We start from the raw sequence: 22,826 nt of genomic DNA on the forward strand, positions 1-22,826 counted from the left end.
GTTCCAAATCAGCTGATGTGATTTGTCTGGATTTGTTTTCTCATTTTGTCTCTCATAGTTGAGGTCTACCTATGATGCCAATTACAGGTCTCTCTCATCGTTTTAAGTGGGAGAACTTGCACAATTGGTGGCTGACTAAATACTTTTTTGCCCCACTGGTATATACTCATATTTTTTCCCCCTCATATATAAATATATTCTCATATGTGTTAGTGGAGCACTCGACAGACTGTAGCTTCTGTCACAGCTTCTATGACAGAGTGCCGCCCCCGCCCCGGCCGCAGTCTGATCAGTCCGGGTACTGACGAGATGCCCCGCCTCCGGCAGAGCCCGCTGTACTGAGAGCCACGCATTCCTTGTGACAGCCGCTGCTCGAGTCAGTGAGAGGCAGCCCCGGAGCCTCCGTGCCGCTTCAATGATGGCCCAGCCTGCACGGCATCAGAGGGGCCCGGGGACCACCAACATTTTCTCGCAAACCACCAGTTGGCGACCGCTGATTTAATGTATTTGTGTATAGAAGAAACAAAATAACCTCTTAAACTGGCCAAACAGACTGTTGACTCAAGTCAAATTTCAAGCTATGTTTGGCCGTGTTGACACCACCTGTCTCAACAAAAGTCAGTTTTTCAATCATCTTTTGAGAGAGCAGCTGGTGTGAAAATCGTTTTTTTTTTTTTAAAGATATTTCTATGACATCAGCAACATTTAAAAATTCTGCACGGGAATGTTGTTTTTGTGGTCTGACTTCAATCCGCAACCACATAAAATAAGCACATGGCCATGGAATATTGGGACCCCTTCAATGCAAGATACTGGTCCCACCGGAAAATGTATTTCATTTCTTAAAAAATATTTATTTTTATTGCTCCGGCCAATGGCTGGTCAACAAATGTATCTCTTCAGGAACCTGAATGTTTTAAGTCGTTAGAGACCTTAAAGGGTCTCTTCATTAAACCAACATCTGAAGTCTCCTCCACCATCTCCATTTTAGCTTGATCTACTCATCTCTCCTACTAAGAAAAAGTATTTGTCTACTTTTCTTGTAAATACCTTTTAAAGCTCAAAAAAAAAAATCCACGCAGACCACAGAAATTAATTTCTTACCATTTACTGCAAAGAAGAAACAACAACAACATAGTGATAAGAGTTACTGAAGGATAGCGACCACCGTTGGAGTTGCCCTCATTTTCCGGATCAGGTGGAGCAGTGACTGTACGATTTTGCCCCGGTGTGCAACTATAGGTCGTTTCCACATTCATTAGAGTAGATTTCACAGACTGCTTAGAGAGATCGCAATAGCTTTTGGTGGAGCATCCTCGAAGAGCCTCCTGGACAGAGATGTCACCTGTAGCGGGGAGGTATAATTTTAGGTTATTTTGCACAGCAGAGATGTACTGATCATAGTTGTATCACTATCCACCACTACCTTTTGGAAGTTGGCATGGGAATCAAGCAAAAGATGCACCTGGCAACACTGTTCATGACGCAATCTCCCAAAAATCTATCAATTTTTTGATATAGCAGAAAATTAAGTAATGAACCAAAATCCATACAATATACACTTAGAGACCCTTTAGACATGGGACATTAGACCTTAAAAGGCATTGCAGAGACTGGCCTGAGGCAAAAAAAGGGGAGAATTGACTGGAAGGCCAGCATGACAGGGTGAGAAGGGAAGCTAGGTCACATGGAGCTAAACTACCTATTCACGGATAGTTCAGAGGTAGTGGTCACTTACCTGATTGGATTCCTATAGATGGTCCATGGTGAGGAGAAAGAGGATTTCAGTTGGATAAGCTGTGGACATCATGATAGATTCCCTCCCACCTGACCTATGTTTTTGTTCAGATTATTTGGTCTTCGTCACGGCATCGTTTGGTGGTTTGGGGTCCTTGAAGGTGGCTGGTTCTGACCACCTAGTATTGGCTGGTATGTGTCTACGGTCAAAAGTCAACAGATATTGTCCCAGAGGCTGGGGACCTAAATTAGGCGGCTGATGCTACAGACATAAGTTTTGGTGGTTTGGTATTTTGGTGCCTTCAAGGACCTGGACGCCATTATTTCTTTCTATGGATATATTAATGTTTTGCTATTATTGTTTTCATTGTTATTTATGTTTTGGTATTTAATTAATGAGAGGCTAATGTTACCTTTATAAACTCCACACAGGTCTAAGGCCCCATTCACACCAGGGCGGTAGCATTTCAGCACGGTTTCTGCAGATTTTTTAAAGAGCATTTTGAATCGCGTTTCTGCGCTGAAACGCAATTAAAAACGCCCAAAAATGCGCAGATTATCGCGTTTCCATTGAAATCTATGTGGGAAATGCGCTGATCGGCGCGACAAAAGTAGCTCAGGGAGCCTTTTGGGGGGCAGGCGGTTCAGATCGTTCCGATTTGCACGATTGCATGAACGGTCCCCAGGAATGTATGGGTTTGTTCATGTAGGCATATCAGCGCGGAAAAATCTGCATGACCGAACCGCCCTGGCGTGTATTTTGTTAATGGGGAAATGGGGGAGAAGTTGGTGTTTTAGTGGGTGGCTATTTATCAGAAGGGGCAGGCTACCTATGAAATACCTTGGTCATGTATTTGACAACAAATTGTTCAGGTGTTCTGCAGATAAACATAACATAACATTTTTAAAATCATACAATAAAAGATTGAGTAGCCTGTGTCATGCAATATGCATTATACTCTAACCATAAACGTTTACATTGGTCTTGACTGGCCATAAACCTTGGATCACTTCTAATAGCATTTTAATAATGGGTCATTTCTCAAAAAGGTTTCTCAGACAGCTATGCTTCTTCTGCCGATACTGTATATGGACCGAGTGAGATCATAAACATACTGAATGAGTGAACACCCAAGCACGCTTTGAAATCGGCATGCCCAAAACATCTCATGGGGACCATAGGGAGAAAAAAATTAACAATTCCAGGAGAGATGTGAAAGTTCAAAGTTGTCTGAAGGAACCATTATATAACGGAATGGTTCTAATCGTGGACCTCAGCATGGCGCCTTAGAAACAAGTCAGTTTCTTTTCTTTATGTCCATTTTGATTGCTTCTTGCCAGAGTGATGTCCCCAATTCCCAGAGACGTCATAGGTTTTGAAATGTTATTCCAAAATAGACACTTCTAATTCTTATGAATGAAAAGTAAAATGTATGAAAAAAATATATAAGTGCTAATTCTTGAAATAAAATCAAGTTTTTTTTATGCTACTACCTCTTTTATGGGTTTGTTGGGATCTCTGTGTATGAATTATATGTTCCTCACTAGGACCTTTGGAAATGGAGTTTTTACAAAAATGTTATCTGATGTTCATATAAGTCACAATGATAAAATAAATATGTCTATTATCATTATTATAATACAGGATTTATATAGCACCAACAGTTTTGCGCAGCGCTTTACAATATAAGGAAGACATTACAGTTACAATACAATTCAAGACAAGATGGTAAGGAGTGCCCTGCCCCTGAGGGCTTACAATCTAAAATCTATCTTATTTGACAACGTTTACCTGTGGTAACGGAGGTTTGGAAGAGGCACATGTCTTCCTTTCCGGTACATTCCATCATCTCCTCCGCGGAGCAGTTGTCTGAAGCTTCCGTCACACAGGTGCCACAGAACAATCCATTGGCTTGTTTGTCATCTGCTGGTACTTTGGAAACAGCACAAAATAACGTTAGAGTGACTCCAAATAAATAATTTAGATGGTGACCATTGTTGATTTGGCTGACCAGAGTTTTGGTGTTTGTGGGCAGGGCTTATAGTTAGCCAATATTTTTTCAATGCCAACTACTACAGGATTTAAGGAAGCAGTGGCTGGTCTTCCTGGGTGTCCAAGGAGGGACTTAGGATACTTGGGCTATACTTAAAGCGAACATGTGCCCAGGATATAGTCATTCAGCATTGAGCTTTAAAACAATCTCTCAGTAACCTGTGTAGATGTAGGCACTGTGGAGCTATTAAAGGAGAACTATGAGGTGAGTGCTTTTCACTCATCCTCATAGTTCTAGTTCAGTTTCATTGTCACAGGTCGGCTCAGTAGATCGGGAAGTGAGCGAACACATACCGGTGTTCGCCCACTTCTCGATCCTGTCACTGCAGAGAGCCGTGACAGGGCAGGGGCTGGATTCCCCCCTCCCTGCTCCGATCCTCCAGCGCTGACTGGCGGAACGGACAGGGAGGGGGCGGGTACAGCTGGCTCTGCCTCTAGATAGGCAGAGCCAGCTATCACTCACGCAGCTGGGCGGATCCAGACATAATTGTTGGGATCCATTTCAGCTGCAGCGTCTCAGTATACTGCGAGCTGTAGCTCGCGGTATACTGCGGCGTCTCAGTATACCGCGAGCTGTAGCTCGCGGAATACTGAGCTTAGGGTGACGGGTGGATGCTAGTTTGTGTCCTCCCGTTACCCTTAGGAGAACTATGGGGAAAAGCCCTAACCCCATAGTTCTTCTTTAATCCTCAAAGCAGAAGTACTAAAGTCAATCAAGTTTCTCTGAGCAGCTCAGCTATCCCTACACCTTTGTCTCAGATCAGTCATTTCAAGAGCAGTTTTAGTATGATGAAAGGCCTATGAACACCACGGTCATAGGCCTACTATTACGGTTGCGGGTATATAGACATTGTGCCAAACAACTTAATTGCCAGTGGATGCCCTTCCTTGAGTGTGAAACCACTCAAGTGCTTTAGTATAGGTCCTAGAGGTCTTCTCAGCAAATAGAAGAAAACTGGAATGTTAATGGGAAATAATTTTTTTCTAGGGAAATAAATCTAGACATCAATAGTTATCAAAAGTTAAAACAATGGCAGCAATTTGAATCCACTTAAAAAACTTACACTTGGGCGCGGGCGGGATGCAGTTGCTGGTGTGACAACAGCTGGTTCCTCTCCGTATCTTTCCATTGGTAATGCTGATACTACCAGGGGTGTTACACTTCTTCACAGGCACGCATGAGATTAAATATATGTTCATTTCTTTTTCATCTAGAGGAAGTTTTAAGGAGCACAGTCATTTTCTTCTCTTTAAAGTACACAGCTAAAGCTTTTTCTTTTCAATGCCTGGGTCTCGTTGGAGGATATTCCTTCACTTCCTTTCCCAGAGACACAGTAGGAAGTGAAAGGAAATCTGTCTAATGTGAGTGAAAACCCCTTCTTAGATGTCACCAAAATCACCAGGTATACTCATCCAAAAATCTCCCTGATGATTTTACAGCCGTAAAATGTATTAATTCCCACCCCTGCCTGTCCGTGTGACAATGGCCACCAGGACAAATAGGGTGGCTATACCCTACTGCAGTGATGGCAAACCTTTTTGAACCCGAGTGCGCAAACTGCGACGCAAAATCAATTTATTTATCTAAAAGTGCCAGCGCTGAAAATAAGTTTAGTATTGCAGTTTGGGCGCTCAGGTTTAAGAAACGTTCAACATCACTGCCTTGTATCAAGGCAAAACTCGGGCCCCCCCCCCACTAAATTTACCCCACCCCTTTCTTTTTTAATACTTTTTGCGTGACCTGTCAGTCGCTGGATACACTGCAAAGCCCACCACAGATCCTGCACAGCCCCTCTGAGACCCTGCAGAGCTGCAGAGCCCCCCGTGGATCCTGCAAAGCCCACCAAAAGGTATTGCACAGCCCACCTGTGACTCTTTGGTGGGCTGTGCATAATCTATGCTGGGCCCTGCCAGCACAGTGCTCCTACCTTACACGGGAAGCCCAGCCTTCACTGTTGCCTGGGCGCCCAATCGTCTCAGCTTCGCCGCTCGACTGGCCCCTTGGCGACGCCTCCTCCATCGCGGTCTCTGCCTTTGCCTCCTGTCTTCACAGGCCTCTTCCATCTCCCCCTGTCTCCGCCCCTGTCTCATGCCGCTCCGTCCCTGTCTCCTCACATCCTCTTTCATCTCCGCCCCCATCTCCCTCTGTCTCCACCCCCTGCTGCTCCGTCCCCCTTCTCCTCCTGCTCGCTCGCCCGCCCCCACCGATTTCTTTAGAAGCCGATTTCATTAGACAGTGTCAATGTGGGCTCGCTTGCCAGCAGAAAGGGCCTCGCGGTCCCTCCCTGGCACGCGTGCCATAGGTTCGCCACCACTGCCCTAGTGGGTTGAGCTATTCTTTACTCCATTGAGGCTACAAAAAAAAGTTTTGGTTTGATGTTTACTTTTATTAGTATTTAAACATGCCCAAACAAATTTCTGTAAACAATTTATATAGCTTCATATGATTTAACCTACCGATTTTGGTTACCGTATGAACAGCGCCACAGCCATGGTCGGGAGGACACGTCTCACTTGTACCAATGCAGGATGAAGAACCTTGACCCACACATAACTTACATGTGAGCGAGTAACCTGCAGTCAATGAGTAAAAAATGTTACATGAATGAAAAATGGGTTTAAGTTGAACTCTGGACATTAACCCCGCCTCCCAACGTAAAGGGTATCTATGGTCAAAAACTAAAAATGAATATGTATTTCTATTTTGAATTTCCATAAGTATCCTAGTAACCATATACCTCTCGAAGTTTGTAAAGTTTCCTGTTGAAGATGCCCATAGGATGTACTTCCTCAACGTACTGACACAATTGCACTCAGCCCTGAGAATATGCACTTGTGTCACCACTCTAGGATGAGAGGATTGAAGCACCACACTCCGTTTAGATGCTCAGATTTATCTGGGCTGAGGGTACAGTATATAAACTGCTAACGTGTTTTGGAGGCTCAAACAGGTACCCCCTTCACCATGGCTAAGGGAGAACCTGTATCAGGACTTTGATGGCTTGGAATTGGATACTATTGTCCAGTGCGCGAGTATTCATAGAAGAATTCTTCAGTGGATGATTTTGCTAATCCCCGAAATGTGTTGGCTGCCTCTATACTGTATGTTGTTCGCACACCATACTGCTTTGGAATGTCATCTTTATTCATATTCCTTTAGCATGACATGTATATGCAACATTTCGGAGCCTCACGGGACCCCTTCGTCAGGTAAAGCGGATGAAGGGGTCCTGTGAGGCTCCGAAACGTTGCATTCACATGTCATGCTTAAGGAATACGAATAAAGATGACATTCCGAAGCAGAATGGTGTGCGGACAACATACCTTCTAGATTGCATATTGTGGTGCCATCCACCAGTTGTTCCAGCCCCCGTTGGATTCTGGGGTACATCGGTAGGTGTGCGAAGGGGATATTACAAAGGCTGCCTCTATACTGTCCCCCCAGTTATTATAAGGGCAGGTGGGATTCAAGGAGCATTACTAATTCTTAGATCAAAGGTGTTTCTCTGGTCAACCAGGTAGCTTCATCTAAATCTTAGTGCATGAGAGAAAAAAGAGTATATCAAGGAGAGATTAAAAATGGCTAACATCATCATGAAGGGCTAGGTATAAAGCAGAGGTAGGCAAACTCCAGTCCCATAAGGCATTGCAAGACTCTGATAGTCACAGGCATGCATGCCAAAGGCAGAGCCATAGTGGGATCTGTAGTTACACCAGGGCTGAAGGTGGTTACCCCTGGTAGATTCCATGGATGCATGCACGACACATAGGATCATATATACATTAGACATACAGTATATGCTGGGTGTGAGGAGTATCCTTGATAAAATCATCATGAAATCATAATTTCTTATATTATTTTGTATACACTCTCCTGAGCTTGTCATCTGTTTCTGGGATCCGGTAACCGCTGTCTTGGGGATGGGGATTGCTTGAAAGTGGTTTTTTGTACATCTTTTTTCCCCATTATATCTATACTTACATTATTTTACAACACCTGGGTGACATGCACACCTTAAATTGGCAGTTCAGTGGCGGGGACCTCTTAGGCTTCAGAAGCTTGCAGAGCATGAAGGTGTCATGACTGGCACCACTGGATCACCACCACTCATCACTCATGGAAGCAACCCTGATGAGGGTCATGGACAGTGAAGTTAGATGAGTGTAAAAAGGGCTATAGGATTTTTTTCTGGTGAAAAAGTGAAAAGGAGGAGGGGAGGGCAGAGAGCTTTACTTGGTGATGTGCTTTGATTGTGGGACACAACTCCTCCTCTATCAAACAATCCTTTAGGCTTAAGCCCAGGGCACACCATTTCTATGGGTAACAGCCCTGAGAATTTAGCTCATGCTGAATGTTGCCTCATTTACTTATCACTTCCACAGCTCACACAGCTAGGACAATGTCCTCATGGACTGGCTGGTCTATGAAGTTAGGTGAGTGATGAAAGGGTTCTAGAATTTTGCTGGTGGAAAGGTTGAAAGAAGGATGTGCTCTAATTGCGGGACATAACTCCTCCTCCATCACACAACTCTTAAGGTCGGGGCAAACCATCCCCATGGGCAAGAGCCCATAGAACAAAGCTTGGACAAGGAACAAGAGGACGGAGAGCTTTATTGAGGGAAGTGCTCTAATTGTGGGACTTAACTCCTCCATCACACAACCCGTAAGGCCTTAGCCCAGGGAAAACCATCCCTATGGGCAACAGCCCTGAGATCCTGCACATTTAGTATGGAGGGGGGGCCCTAGTTTCATCTTGCCTAGGGCAGCCCCAAACCAGAATACACCACTGCCTACGGGCACACCATGCTCAACATCCAGTAAACAACTTGAGCCGAGACACACCCAAAACAAAGGCACATCCAAGCTGGCAGCAGCCCAAAAAATCCAAGCAGAACCCAACAATCTTAAGCACATTCCTACATATAGCAAGGCCCCTACAACTACAATGGTGGTTGAATATTTTTTGGCGACATCTACTCTATCGATTCAGCATCTTCATGCAATGACTCACTTCAGATCTTACGACGCGCAGCTGGTGCATTCACCAGATAACAGGAACAGTCACATAGATGAAAACGTTGATCACTGCAACAAATAATATTCTTTATAGCTTAGTGAATTAATTGAGCCTGAATGAATCTACGACCGCAGGTTGACTGGCATTCCTCTTTGCTTGATTCGCAGTGGGACAATTATAAAATACAGCTGGTTCGTTCTGTAGATAAATGCAAGGCAGGGTACGGATTTGAAGGGAGCAGACTCACCAGTTGCCGTGAAAGCTGAGAGCACACATAGCAATTCCAGGATCGATCTCATGATGAGGTGCAAGTGTTGGGAATGAGTCAGTCTAATGCAGGATGCCCAGCCAAGTCCTCACATTAATGCACAAGGGAAAGGAGGGGCTGGTATAGCCAGCCAATAGTCATAGAGCCCACTTCTATTTATTTGGCATTGTAAAGCATTTTGCAAAAGTATTCTTGCCCTTGCTAGAGGGCTCATCTGCATTTTCCTCGGTCCTGGGTTGCCTTTACAATTATGAAATGGTCTAATACACATGCTGCAATTTAATATTGCGGGAGTGGTATAACCGCCTCCCCCCCACCCCCCCAACTGTGACTTAAAGTGAACCTTTGACTATATATCTTTCAATCTAAGGCCATGCATGCTAAGTAAGTAACACTTCCAGTATTTAGTAACTCTTGCAGAGATCACAGTACCACCCCCAATGCCTTTATCTGCTTCTCTCTCCAGAAGGACGGAGCCATCTTTGTTTAGCCATAATTCAGGGTCAGTGTCTACTTCTGTGACTGAAATACCAGCTTAGAGCCGACAATCATGTAAAATTCTGGTGCCTGTAATGTTCTTGGCTGAGAGATCAAGCACTATCAGTCACTGTTGCAGCCAGAGGCGTATTTAAGACAAACTGCACCCCTGGCATCCCGCCCAGCTCCTGGCAAGCAGTGAAATCACTGCTTGACAGGAGCTGGGCCGGACACTGGAAAGAGCACCCCAAGTTGATAAGAGCTGCATGGGGAGATGTTTAAAGGAGCATATACATCTCCCGGTCCAGCTCATAGCAACCTGGGATGCTCTGGCTAGCGTCAGATACATCTCCCAACCCACCCTGGTTGCTAAGAGCTGGCGAGGGCGATGTGTATGGCCCACCAGGCACTTAGCAACCAGGGATGCTCTGGCCGGCATCCCACACATCTCCCAACCCACCCCAGTTGCTAAGAGCTGGGCAGGGCAGTGTATATGGCTCACCAAGCTCTTAGCAATCTGGGATGCTTTGGATGGCATCCCGCCCAGTAGTGACGTCACTGGTTGCCAGGAGCTGTGCAGGACACCAGCCAGAGTGCCCCTGGGAAATGTATATGGGAGAGGAAATAATGTGTCTTTGTGGGTCGGAAAACTTTTGCTGACCCACTGAGTGATCCCCCCCCTTTCAAGTGGCATCCAGCGCATGTGCCATAACCTGGATACGCCACTGGTTGCAGCCTCTCACTGGGTGACTTGCTACAGTTTTCAGTTTGAATGATCCCTGGGGGAGGAGACTGAGGACATGCTTCTTCCTGCCTGCAGCAGACTGATCAGATCATCTTAGTCCAGGCAAAGTCACTGAACCTATCTGCCCTGGTGATATAGGTGTACAAAGTTTCAGTTACAGAGAGACAGCCTGAAGGCAAGTAGCTTCTTCAGTATTTCATATAATACTCTGTGACACAAGTGTCATGGTTGGGTCTTTTTAAAGAATTGATATAATTAAGAAAAAGCAGTTTATTCTTGTAAAATAAATACATTTCCCTCATAAAAAATGATTGTTTCCTTTAAATAATCAATATCAATCAGAACCGCTCATCATTTGTGAGGGTTTCCTAGATTTTAGAAGGCGGTTGGTTGTCTTTGCATAGATGGTTAGTGCTTGTGTTCTGGCTTCTATTACAAACAGGTCTCATCCAGGAGGGCCCTTTATTTAAATGGCTGAGGAAATAATGACACGAACACGAAAGGTCTACTGAAAGAAAATGGTTTATTTATATAGACAATTTTGCGATAATATTAGGCAATAAATGTAATATAAATATACAGTATATTAAAAGTGACTCTAAACTCAGGAGTTAAGGTACTTAAATGTATTTTAAAGATTTAACTATTAATAGAAATGTATCTTATTTGTGTATCACTCGGCTGGAGATCCTCCAGTCATCTCTGAATTGGTGCTGACACTGTCCTTCCTTCTGGAGGGTGGCTACTTTTGTTCCCTATGGTCCCTGTGTGTGTTGTAAAGTCACAGCTCCAAGCTTGCTCCCAGGATGGGCTACAATCTCATTTTTTGGTATTGAGATTGTAGTCTATCCTGGGAGGGAGCTTGGAGCTGTGACTTTACAACACACACAGGGATCATGGGGAACAAAAATAGCCCCCTCCAGAAGGAAGGACAGTGTCAGCACCAATTCAGAGATGATTGGAGGATCTACAGCCGAGTGATACACAAATAAGATACATTTCTGTTAATAGTTAAGGTACTTGAATGTATTTTTAAGACTTAACTCCGGAGTTTAGTGTCACTTTAACCTGGTAAAATATATAGTGAAAACTTTTTTTTTTTTTTTTAGTTTTGGATAGAGTAGGGATGGGCTTCCTTCTTGCCTTGGAAAGACAACAGGAAGTGAGAGGAAATCTCATCTTAGGTTGGATTTGGACTTTTCACTTTCTTTCATGAGGACAATGATCTTCAGAACAAATGGAGAGGATGATTCTCTTCAGCATGGACAAGGACCACAATAAAAGCTCAGCATATGGTTTACTCCTCACCATTCTATCCCAAACTAAAGAAAAACCAAGGTTTGCCTTTAATTGCACTTGAATTTTATGAACCAATAATATAAAGCTCAACTCCAGCCATTTTTTTCATTTTTGGGGGGGTTAAACATAAACTAAAACCTTTTATTGCGGTCTGAGCACTCTCAAAGTGTTTTTCAGACCTTACTCTATGTGCGTCAGACAGAGCAGGAAGTAAAGGGAACCCCCCCACAACATTGTTACAAGGAGAAAATAATTTCTACACCTACCCCACCATATCCAAAATTGGGGGAAAAAATAATTTGTGCTGGAGATATACTTTAGAGCACAACTCCAGTTTGCCCCCTTCCACCGACCTCGTTGGGCATGTACATTTTTCCTTTGGGTTGGTCATGTGGCATCACATCCCTCTTTGTCCTCCAACAACGGGTGGTCCTGAATGCTGCCTAGAGAAGCGCAACAATCCCAAGGTGTCTAGATGACAAACACTCAGGAGTGGGTCCTTGACGCCCTGGGCATACCGGAAGTGAGTTAAATGTTGCTGGGTGTCAGACACTAGGAGCAGCACTAGAATGTGGAGAGTGTAAGCAGTGTGTGGAACTGTGTCGGAGAGGATACTGACGTTGGGCTTTAATCTTTGTAATTTAAGTAGTAATACAACAAAGCAGCTTGATTTAAATAATATGATTAATGTTTTAAAGCAGTGTATCTGAATATCTGTGTATCATTTGCAATTACCTTGGGGGGTCAACCATTGGTGGCAGTTTACTGCTCCTTCTCTCAAAACCTATGACAGGTGACTCGCTAAAAACAATGCACTCCCTGTGTGGCCCAATAGGTTACCTGAAATGTAAAAAAAAATATCCAGGCAAGTGGCCAAATACATGGTTGAAATACATACTGTATACATCAGGCTTGCGAAACACACATGAACTAGCTGGCTGAAGAAGTTGTCACTAAAGCCAGCTAGCCTTGTCATACACCTCTGGGCTTATTGGTTTGCCATTTCTGCTTCCTGGGTCAGCCTTCTACCTCATTGGACAGAGGTGGCAGTGGGGGTGATTCACTGTCCAATGAGGAGGACGGGAGACGGAAAGGTGACACAGGAAGCTGAATTGTGAACCAGGAAGCTTTGACTATGCATGAGCTTTCTAGCAATGAAGGACACTAGGCGGCAAGAGCGCAAATGCACTCTATTGGAGTCGCCTACGTCCCAACGTCTTATTTTTTTCCCAAAAAATCTGAATGCAGTGCTGTACATGGGACCATAGAAAACTACACACCTGTGTGTATAATAAAGAAAAAAACCAAAACACACACAGTTTATTTTAATTTGCAAGAGGGACTTTGCATATCTCTTCGGATAAAAATCTGAAACTTCCAAAAACTTTCACTTCTCTTTACCTGTCAACCTTCCTGTTTGCGATTTTCTAGGCTAACTAAGGTTCAGTCAGCTGCAGAGCTCCCTCTGGTGGTTAATCTGCATATATTTTATACAATAGAACAGACTGCATCTGAACAGACTGCAATGGTGTGAATACAGCACGAGAAAGCCCATAGGAAAGCATTGTGATGTATTTCGGCTGCAGCAGTCAAACTGAACGGATTGCATCACAACTGCATATGGTGTGAACTAGCCTTCCAGCTGTGGTGCAACCAGGCCCGGATTTCCCACAAGGCCACCGAGGCCCGGCCTCGGGGAAACTACAAATCCCATGAGTCATTGCAAGACTCTGGCAGCCACAGGCATGACTAGGGTTGCCACCTTTTCTTCAAGCGAAACCCAAACACACTCCAGCGACGAGCGGACATTTTTTGGGAGAATGAGTTTTGGCTTATGCATATGTAAATAACGCCACCCTTTTATATGTAAATATCACCAGCAAGCCTATTTTCAGTGGGGGGCCAGTATCCCCTATCTTAATTTTGGCTGCCCCTGTCTGCCTGACATCTTGTGTCTGGGGTTCAGCCTGTACAGGTGGCAACCCTAGGCATGACTCCCAAAGGCAGATGCATGATGGGATTTGTAATCTCACCACAGTTGGAGGGAAGAAGTTTGCCGACCCTGCAATAGAAAAAAAATGCAGAAGCTGCTTACAAATAAAAATTGTACGCGCACACACACACAAGACAGCACATTGCGGACCTGGTGTTTATTATGATCAGCAGTACAACAACGCCACCTCCTTGCCCCAAGCTTGACTGGCCAGTGAAGGAGCAGCAGCAGACTAATGAGCTCACCCCTCTGCTCTCCTCTCCTCTCCCATCAGCTTCTTCCTAATCAACCCACATATGAAGCAGCGCCCCTGATTGGCTCCTGGTTTTGGCCTTCCCTCTTCCAGTCCGAGCTCAGTGTTACAGAAGATTACAAGATGCAGATTTAGATATTTCACTTGTTGCCTTTAAAAAGGCAAGATTGTTTTTCCCCCCAATGAACACCTAGCTGCATTTATTGGCGTTCTTCATATACGCCTGGAGTTTGGCTTTGATAACATGATAGTATTGTCAGTGCTAGTATTTTCTTGGCATATATCTGTCATATCAAAATGATAATTTCACCACTAGGACCGAAGCGACAGTGAAGGGGAGGACAAGAGGACTGTGCAGAGGGGAACTTGCGCTGGTACATTTCATATCTATGGTCATGTTTGCGAGCCCGAATGACAACTCCTGCCTTCCGATATTGCATATACTTCGAGTGGCACATCCGCGAATCGCCGTCTGTGTTTCCATGGGTGCTGTAGAAATAAAAAAAAAAAAACCCTGTCAGAGCAAATCATATATCTTGTTCAAAGAGAACCTGTCACCATGAAAAGCGTATGTGGACCTGAAGCAGTCCTACAGGACCCCTTGGCTGAGAGTGAAAAAGTGTAGGTTGCCAATGCAAACCTCGGACCTCACAGACTATTGCAATTCAATACTTGTAGTGCCCACAGGACCCTTTACCTGGTTCATGTGAGGGCATCAGGTCAGCTGGTGGATTGGCAGTTTGCAATCCAACAATAATATCTAATAGTGAGCAGCAAACCTTTTCCTGTATACACCGATCAGCCATAACATTCTGACCACCGACAGGTGAAGTGATAACATTAAATATCTGTTTGCAATGACACGTGGAAGTCTGTGTGTGGGTGTGTGGGTGTGTATACACTGAGTGGCCAGATTATTATGATTAGTACTTCGTTGGGCCGCTTCGTGACTCCACGAGATGGTGAAAAGTGATGCGAGGAGATGCGAGGAATCTGACACTGCACTGTTGCCCTTCTGTTGTCTTGTACCAGTCTTGCCACTCTCCGTTCTGCCCTAACATTGACTAGTCGCTGACGGCCACAATTTGCACGTTCAGACCCAGATTTTCGGCTGACAGTCCAGTCTTTAAACACTTTAACAACAGCTGCTCTTGAACATTTAACGAATTCTGCTGCTTTGCTGATACTCGCTCCATGGCTCCGAGCGCCAACAATCATCCCACGTTCAAAGGCTGTTACATCGTGTTGTTTCCCCGTATCTTCAGAAAAAAATCACTTCAACTGTCGTGGTAACCAACCTGCTTCCCTATTTATAATGGTCTGGCCCTCTAGCAACTTCAGCGCCAAATTATAGCTAATTATAACTAATTTGCCTACAAACGTCAGTTGTTCATAATAATCTGGCCACTCAGTGTATATTACAAGCACCTGGAAGTGGGGGGCATATATTACAATCACACCTGAAAGTGCAGGGGATGTATGAGGCAGCAAGTGAACATGTTGTCCATTATTTCTGCTTTCAACACATCAACTTCAGGCACAAGTGTGAGGATTTGAGGGACTTTGACAAGGACCAAATTGAGATGTCTGGGTCAGAGTAACTCCAAAACTGCAGCTCTATAGGGATGTTCCCGATCTGCAGTGGTCAGGACCAACCCAAAGTGGTCCAAGGAAGGAAAATGGGTGAACCGGTGACAGGGTCATGGGTGGCCAAGGCTCATTGATACACGTGGGGAGGGAAGTCTGGCCCGTGTGGTCTGATCCAATAGAAGAGATACTGGAGATCAAATTGCTGAAAGAGTGAATTTTGGTTCTACTAGAAAAGGTGTCTGAACACACAGAGCATCGCAGTTTGTGATGTATGGGGCTGTGTAACCGCAGACTGGTCAGGGTGCCCATCCTGACCTGTGTCCACCACCAAGAGAGCCTAAAATGGGCATGCGAGCATCAGAACTGGACCACGGAGAAATCGAATAAGGTGGCCTGCGCCAATTAATCATGTTTTTTTTTTTTGGCCATGTGTGTGTATCACTCAGCTGGAGGAGAGATGGCACCAGGGTGCATTATGAGAAGACAAGCCGGCAGAGACAGTGTGATGCTTTGGGCAATGTTCTAAAACATTGTCACTGACCAAGTACACCCCTTCATGGAACCGGTATTCCCTGATGGCAGTGGCCTCTTTCAGCAAAATAATGCGCCCTGCCACACTGCAAAGAGTGGTTCAGGAATGGTTTGAGGAACACAATAACGGGTTTGGGGTGATGACGTGGCCTCCAAATTCTCCATATCTCAATCCAATCCATCATCTGAGTGATGTGCTGGAAAAACAAGTCTGATCCATGGAGGCCGATCACCTCACAACTTACAGGACTTATAGGATCTGCTACTGACGGCTTGGTGCCAGATACCACAGCACAGCTTCAGAGGTCTAGTGGGGTCCATGCCTGGACGGGTCAGGAAAAGGGGGACCTACTCAATATTACGCAGGAGGTCATATTGTTACGGCAGATCACTGTATAGTTTCAGGCTTTGTTGTCCTACCCGATTTTAATATGCTGTACTGATACCCTGAAACAGAATGAACTGTTCCTGAACTGTGAGGCTGCCTACACAGTTCCCCCAATCATTCCCAGTGCATCTAGCACAGTAAAGTATATCTAAAAGAACTTTTTTTTGTCTCCACCCCTCCTCTAATTTTAAAAAAAAAAAAAAAACAAAAACACAAATCCCGTGCAATTTAGCAAAAATTCACAAAAGTGTTCACGGGACCCTTGAGAAGCGCTCACCCTTTTTGATACCCATGGGAAAAAATGGCTTACCATAGATGAGCCAACAGAGTTCACGGTTGAGCTGATCAAGGGGCCCAAAAGGAGGAAGCACACCCCAAGTTCAGGCTCCGTGCCTCCCAGGTGACCTCCGGAAACCCAGCAAGAGCTAGTGGGGGATCCCACTTCAAATATGGCAGGGGGTCATGGTGGGATAATCTCTCTTTGGAGCATTATTGCCCTAATAAAGAACTAGTAAATCTGATAGGCGAGCACCTAATAAGGACATCTGCTACTTGCTTATCAGGCCAATGATTCCACAACTAAGCCCATGGTTTTGGAACGGGATATCCAACAAGTTCTTATAGGCATGATGGCCGGGTGTTCACATATGTTTGGCTATATAGTGTATAGTGTTTCCCCCAAGACTTTAGGACCTTGGCAACACTTTGGATGCCATTATGTGGCCCTCCAAAAGATAAAAATGTAGCCAGACTTACATGTGGGTATTGGTGGAATACAGTTATTTGAGTAACAACAGGAAGTGCTCCTCTTTATCTTTCCGCCATGGGGTATGCTGAGACTACCCGGTGAGTCGCACTGGCTCCGGGGGGCACACGCCCTGGCAAATTCTTTGCTGATTACGGACTCCTCTATAAAAAATAAAATACAAAATTTACAAATATTGACATGACAAAAACAGTCCTCAGTCCTTCTGAGTGAAGGTGATTGACCCTAAGCTGAAACATTATAATTGTTTTAAGCGTTCGCAGTCCGCACACGCTCACACCATGGCCTCATGTCATTGCACAACCAAATGCTTAGCTTGGCTGACACTAATAAGCTAACTGGCCCATCACTGATCTCTGGAACTTACCCATAGTGGTCAAGGTGTATGCCGAGATGCACACATGTCCTGAAGGGCAGACCACACTGGCACCATCGCAGTACAAGGAGTATGAAGCCATACAAACTTTACAGGAAAGGGCGTGACCTGCAGAGCATAAGATGATGAAGATTAGCATATACAGTACACTATTCATGTACATTCTGCTCCCTGAGGAGTTGCCGGACCACTGGAGAGCTGGTTCCCAAGCCCTCTGCAGGAGCAGTGGTCCGACTCTCCAGCATGCTTTTGGCACAGGGTAGCTTTTACACTTAAGAACACACTTCACCAAAACGAGAAAAAAAAAATGAATACCCCCGCACTGCAAGGGCTAAGCGCTCTTTTTGTCTAGGGGCAAAAATAAAGAAAAACGCTTGCCGGACCCTCGGTCCTGCCTGGCTGCTAGACCTCTCCCTGCCGGATCTTCACTCCTGGGCTCCAGTGGTCTAAGGACCCGTGATATCATCACATCTATTACTGGTCTATTAGATGTTAAGACGCTGAGGGACATACCAGGGCCTGAGTGGATGCGAATAGAGGCGAGTGGTCACCGCCACAGAACGGGTGATCGCCCGTAGAGAAAAACAAGCAGTTAACCCTTGCAGTGGTGAGGTAGCCCCGCTGCAAAGGTTAATATCTTAAAATCCTGGAGTTCTTCTTTAGGATATGTACCACCCCACTCTTTTCTCCCTAAAACCCATTTCCTACTTTTTTCCCCCCAAATCCTGCTCTACGTGTCCATCTTCCTTCCTGCTTCTGGCGAGGTCATGATCCCTCCTCCAGCAGTGGTGGGCGGTTCTCATTTCTGGACTGCTCACTTAATTGAGGTTCAGCACCACACAGTCCAGGAGTACTGTGAGCCCAGGTCAGTGTGATGCCGAGCCCCCAGGGGGGCATGTCCATGATGGCCTGGGCTCACAGGAATTGGCTTGAATGACACTGGGTGTGAACAGAAAGAACGATGGTGCAGAGATTGTCAAGTCTGCAAGGGACAATGCCAGAGAGGTGGAGAAAGTGGCTGCAAAGGCAACTTTTTATCATTTGGACACTGCTGGGTCAGAAGACCCTGAAATGTGGAGTGTGACTTTAAGAAAAAAAAAAACCTACAAACACCACCAAATAAAATGCATAGGTTAACCTTTAAGTCAGAAATAGATAAAAAACAACAAACAAAAACAACAAACAAAATAAAATACATAATAAAAATACATAAATAAGATACATAAAAGTAAAGTTTTACCTTCAAGAGATAACCTGTCCCCAGAACATTTATTTCAATACATAAATAAAAAAGGAATACATAACTATATAAATAAATGTATAGTTTTACCTACAAAGAGAACCTGTCCCCAGAACATTTCAACAAAAATTTTAACCTCTTTTATGCATATTATTTACCTGTAAAATACTCCCCGGGACTGCTGCTGGTTGCCACCAGCAGACAGTAATTATACAATGCCAGAAGAGGAGAGGACTATGACCTGCAACGAGGGAAGTGGCTGCGCTAGTGAACTGACTCTCCCTGCAGTAGTCAAATTTTCTATCATGTTCATAGGAACATTGAAAGGGGATAAAATAATTGATGGAAAGGGGAAATGCTCCAGGTAAGCATTTAATGCTGGGCAGTTTTTGAAGTTGGTGACAGGGTCTCTTTATACACAGGACTACAAAACAAAAAAAAAAAAAAAAGGGGAGAAGGTCAGGGATGTCATATTTCCTGGCTACAAGTCAGAAATGAACACAAACACATTGACACACAAGTCCAGCGATTGTTCACAGAGCGGTTTTATTTGTTCCCCCCCTTCATGGAATTTGAGGAAAGTTCATCGTGCTGCATACCGACAAACTCATTACACAATGCTGCAGCTGTTCAAGGCTTCACACTGAGAGGGCCATGGAGAGGTTAGATCAGTTAAACATTAAAGGGACCTCCTTCCGAAAAAATGCTAATCCTCCGATCTAATGCTTTCACAATCACTAATCCGGAATTAAAGTCAGGACTCTTAGAGAACTACGGGGTCAGTGTTTTTCCCCATAGTTCTCCTAAGGGTAACGGGAAACACAAAACTAGCGTCCTCCCGTCACCCAAAGCTCAGTATATAGTGAGCTGCTGCTCGCGGTATACTGAGACGCCGCAGCCGGTACGGATCCCAACAATTCTGTCTGGATCCACCCAGCTGCGTGAGTGACAGCTGGCTCCGCCTATAGATGGTGAAGCATCATTCTCTTCGTATTTGAACACCATGCAAATGGCTATTTTTAGAAGCCCGGCACAATAACAAGAAGGAGAAAACACTCTGTTCTACATTTTTGCAGCTTCCTCCCTAGTGTTTTGGCCTTCTCCATGGAATCTGCATGCTCCCGGAGTTTGTGAGGATTTCCAGCCAAGAACATTCTGCTTTTCATTGTATAGACCTTTTAATTTTTTGATATTCTTGTAAAGAAATGGGCTTTGCCACCCCCCATTGCAAGGTACCCCACTAATGTTAAAGGCACATGACCCAATATGGAACAGGAAGGAGGGGGGGGGGGTGTATACCCCTGTAGCTTTCCTTCTCCTGGCCATCCAGCCTGCATGCCTATATACGCAAGGGCTTGGTGGGTATATTAAGGGTATCCCATTGCTGTGTCTTTCCTCCCCATTTTTTTGTCACTGTTACAGGATTGCATTGTACTGTTCAGTAAAACCCATGTGCAGCTTTAAGACTTTCCTTAAGCATTTTATGTACAGGATTATGTATTTTTATTGTGGTCCTCTAAGCCGCATGAAAATTAAAAAATAAATAAATTATACAGCCCCTTTGCTGACACACACCGGCAGGTAATTCCACAGCTGCAGTTGATTGGGCTTCCAGGTTCAGAGGAACTCAGGAGGTCCATGTTGAGTCCAAACCTGAGCTCATCCCCAATTAGCAGCTACAAGGTGCTCAGGACCATAAGGGCCTGTGTTGGTTTAGGTTTGGCTCGACTGAAAGACATTTTGGGGGGGCGGCGGGTGCCAATGGGGTCACTCATTGGTCACATTATGACCATTCATTCAGTCAACAGGACTCTGACATCTGACCCCTGTATCGCCAGCTAAAGTCTGTTGCCTTACAGACACTACAGATTTGACCCACAAACTGATGAGGAGGATCAGAGGACAGAACCTGCATCTGTATTGAGCAAATGGCCTTTATTGCTTCAAGTATCTGCCCTATTTGGAGTAATAGATGCCTTATTGTGGACCATTTATTTAAAAGGTAAGTGCACTTTAAAGCAACGTGCACACTCCTTTTTTTGCCCCAACCCTCACCTAACCCCACCCCCCCCCTACTGTGCCCCAAACACCTCTACAAATGCAGTTTCCCTTATTACGCCCCCTCGGGACACAGACCTGTAGAAGTCTAGAGGTGTAATGCACCAATGCGGCCAGGAGATAAACAAACACTGCAGGCTGTTGACGGTGGATCGAGAGGGAGAGAGAGTTAGGTTAGGGCAGGGGAGGGGGGTAATAAAGGATAAATGCTCAATGTTTTAAAGTTCACTTATCCTTTAAAGTAAAAACGTGAAACCCAATCTGTAGTCTCATATGAGCTTGAACATGTTAACATAATAAAGAGCTATTGTGATTTGTTGCCGTCTAAGGCGTAATGAAATGGACTTGGCTTGAGCTGCGCATACTGATCTTGTTTCGTATTATGTTATGTGAGATAATGTCATTATGACCATGCCCCGTGACTTCAAGTGACCCTCAAGCACACTCCCTTCTAGCCTGTATGATGCATTATTTTTATGTTGGCCCTTAAAGAGACCCTGTCACCACTATTTAAATGAGGATAATAAGTTCTTGCATGTTTCCCTACTTTTCTTATAAAAACAAGTTCCCATGTTATAACATGTTTAACAGTTTGTAGAAATCTAACCACTTACAGGAAGTGACAGTTTCTGTAAGCCCCTGCCTGCGCCTCTCCACCTATGTAGGCAGACATCAGGAGCTACTTGTTAGGCCTCATTCACACAAGAAAAGGCTGACATGTACAGCTCCATACTGCGTGCAGTGACGTATCGGGTTGCTCTGAGGAAGGACAGGTGCTGCGTGTGATTAGAATGCAGCCCCTGTCCTGCTCTATGGGACTACGCGGCTGTACGCCGTCCTACCCTCACATGCGTGCGGGTGTGGGTGTCCGTACTCGTATGCTAAAGGATGGATCCTGTCTGTGTCCGAGCCGGGACACCCGCACTTGGGGTGAGCTTAGGGTGGCGTATGGCAGACCTAGTGTGTTTTTTTGAGACAAAAAAAAAAAAAAATATGACAGTGTCTTATTTTCGGGGAAACACGATACAGCATAATCACACGCAGCTACAGTGCATAGAGAACACAATGTCCTGACTGTGCGTTTCTAACAATTTGAGGTTTTAGTTGCACAACTTTTGTTGTTGTATATGTTGAAACCACACTGCCTCGTGGAGACTGCTCTGTATATTGGGCTCCCTAACTTTAAAGCTATGAGAGACTCCAACTTGGAACATATATAGCAAAAGGATGAATTGAGTGCAGGTATCTTGGGAGCTTTCATTGCGATGGAAAAACTGAGTGCGGCCATGCCTTGGAGGTAGCCCATCTCCATTAAAAGGCACAGGAACACACCAGAAGCCCAGCACATCACAATGGCAACTGAACTGAAGACCACCAGCGTGTCCCCGCACCAAATCCAGCAAAACAAAATTTGGCAAATCGTACGAAACAATTTGTAACTAGCTTTTAAAGTAACGTGCACATGGAAGGGCTCTACACAGTACAAAAACACAAAGATATGCCCCAACATAATGGCCAGCGATTTAGGACCACACTACACAGAGGAGTCATGACGAGGCAGTGTGGCTTTTACAAAAAAGTTGCAACTAAACCTCTGTTTTAAAAGCAAATTGTTAGACAGTCAATTTTTTTTGCAGGCTGGTGAGTGCTGGAAAATGTCTGTGTAAATCCCTTCCATGTGCACCTTATTTTAAAGCTCATTATTCTTTGATTTGTGTGGTTGTGGTTTTTGTTTTGGTCTACAGAAACCTGCGCACATTTATACGAGCTATGACCATAAAAGCAACAAACAAAATTCAAAAGACTCACCAGTGGCCATCAGGGCAGAGAGGACACATAGTAGATCCAGTATAGTAGGGGCCATTGTCAGTGTGAGCTTGGCTAAGGTATGGGAGGCATGTAAGAGGAGGCTTGCCTTGGCTCTAATATGAGCACTTGCTGCAACAGAGGTGTACCGCCCTTACGTTCTGCTTCCTCCCTTCTGTATTAACTATCTCCTTCCTCTGTGATTCTCTCTCTCTCTCTCTCTCTCTC

General features: G+C 44.8%; 1 protein-coding gene across 1 annotated transcript; it reads right to left on the reverse strand.

The window, feature by feature from the left end:
* Positions 1–1,100: 1,100 nt before the first annotated feature.
* On the reverse strand, positions 1,101–9,155 carry LOC108791631 (phospholipase A2 inhibitor 25 kDa subunit-like). The gene is made up of 5 exons (XM_018562172.1): positions 9,056–9,155; positions 6,248–6,364; positions 4,855–5,001; positions 3,530–3,670; positions 1,101–1,345 (listed from the first exon to the last, which is right to left on the reverse strand). Exons 1-5 carry the CDS (start codon positions 9,105–9,107, stop codon positions 1,101–1,103), a joined length of 702 nt encoding a protein of 233 aa, XP_018417674.1. The 5' UTR covers positions 9,108–9,155.
* Between the last annotated feature and the right edge of the window lie 13,671 nt (positions 9,156–22,826).

The sequence above is a fragment of the Nanorana parkeri genome, unplaced genomic scaffold, assembly GCF_000935625.1.
Source record: "Nanorana parkeri isolate BGI_ZX_2015 unplaced genomic scaffold, ASM93562v1 scaffold563, whole genome shotgun sequence".
NCBI classification, from domain to species: domain Eukaryota; kingdom Metazoa; phylum Chordata; class Amphibia; order Anura; family Dicroglossidae; genus Nanorana; species Nanorana parkeri.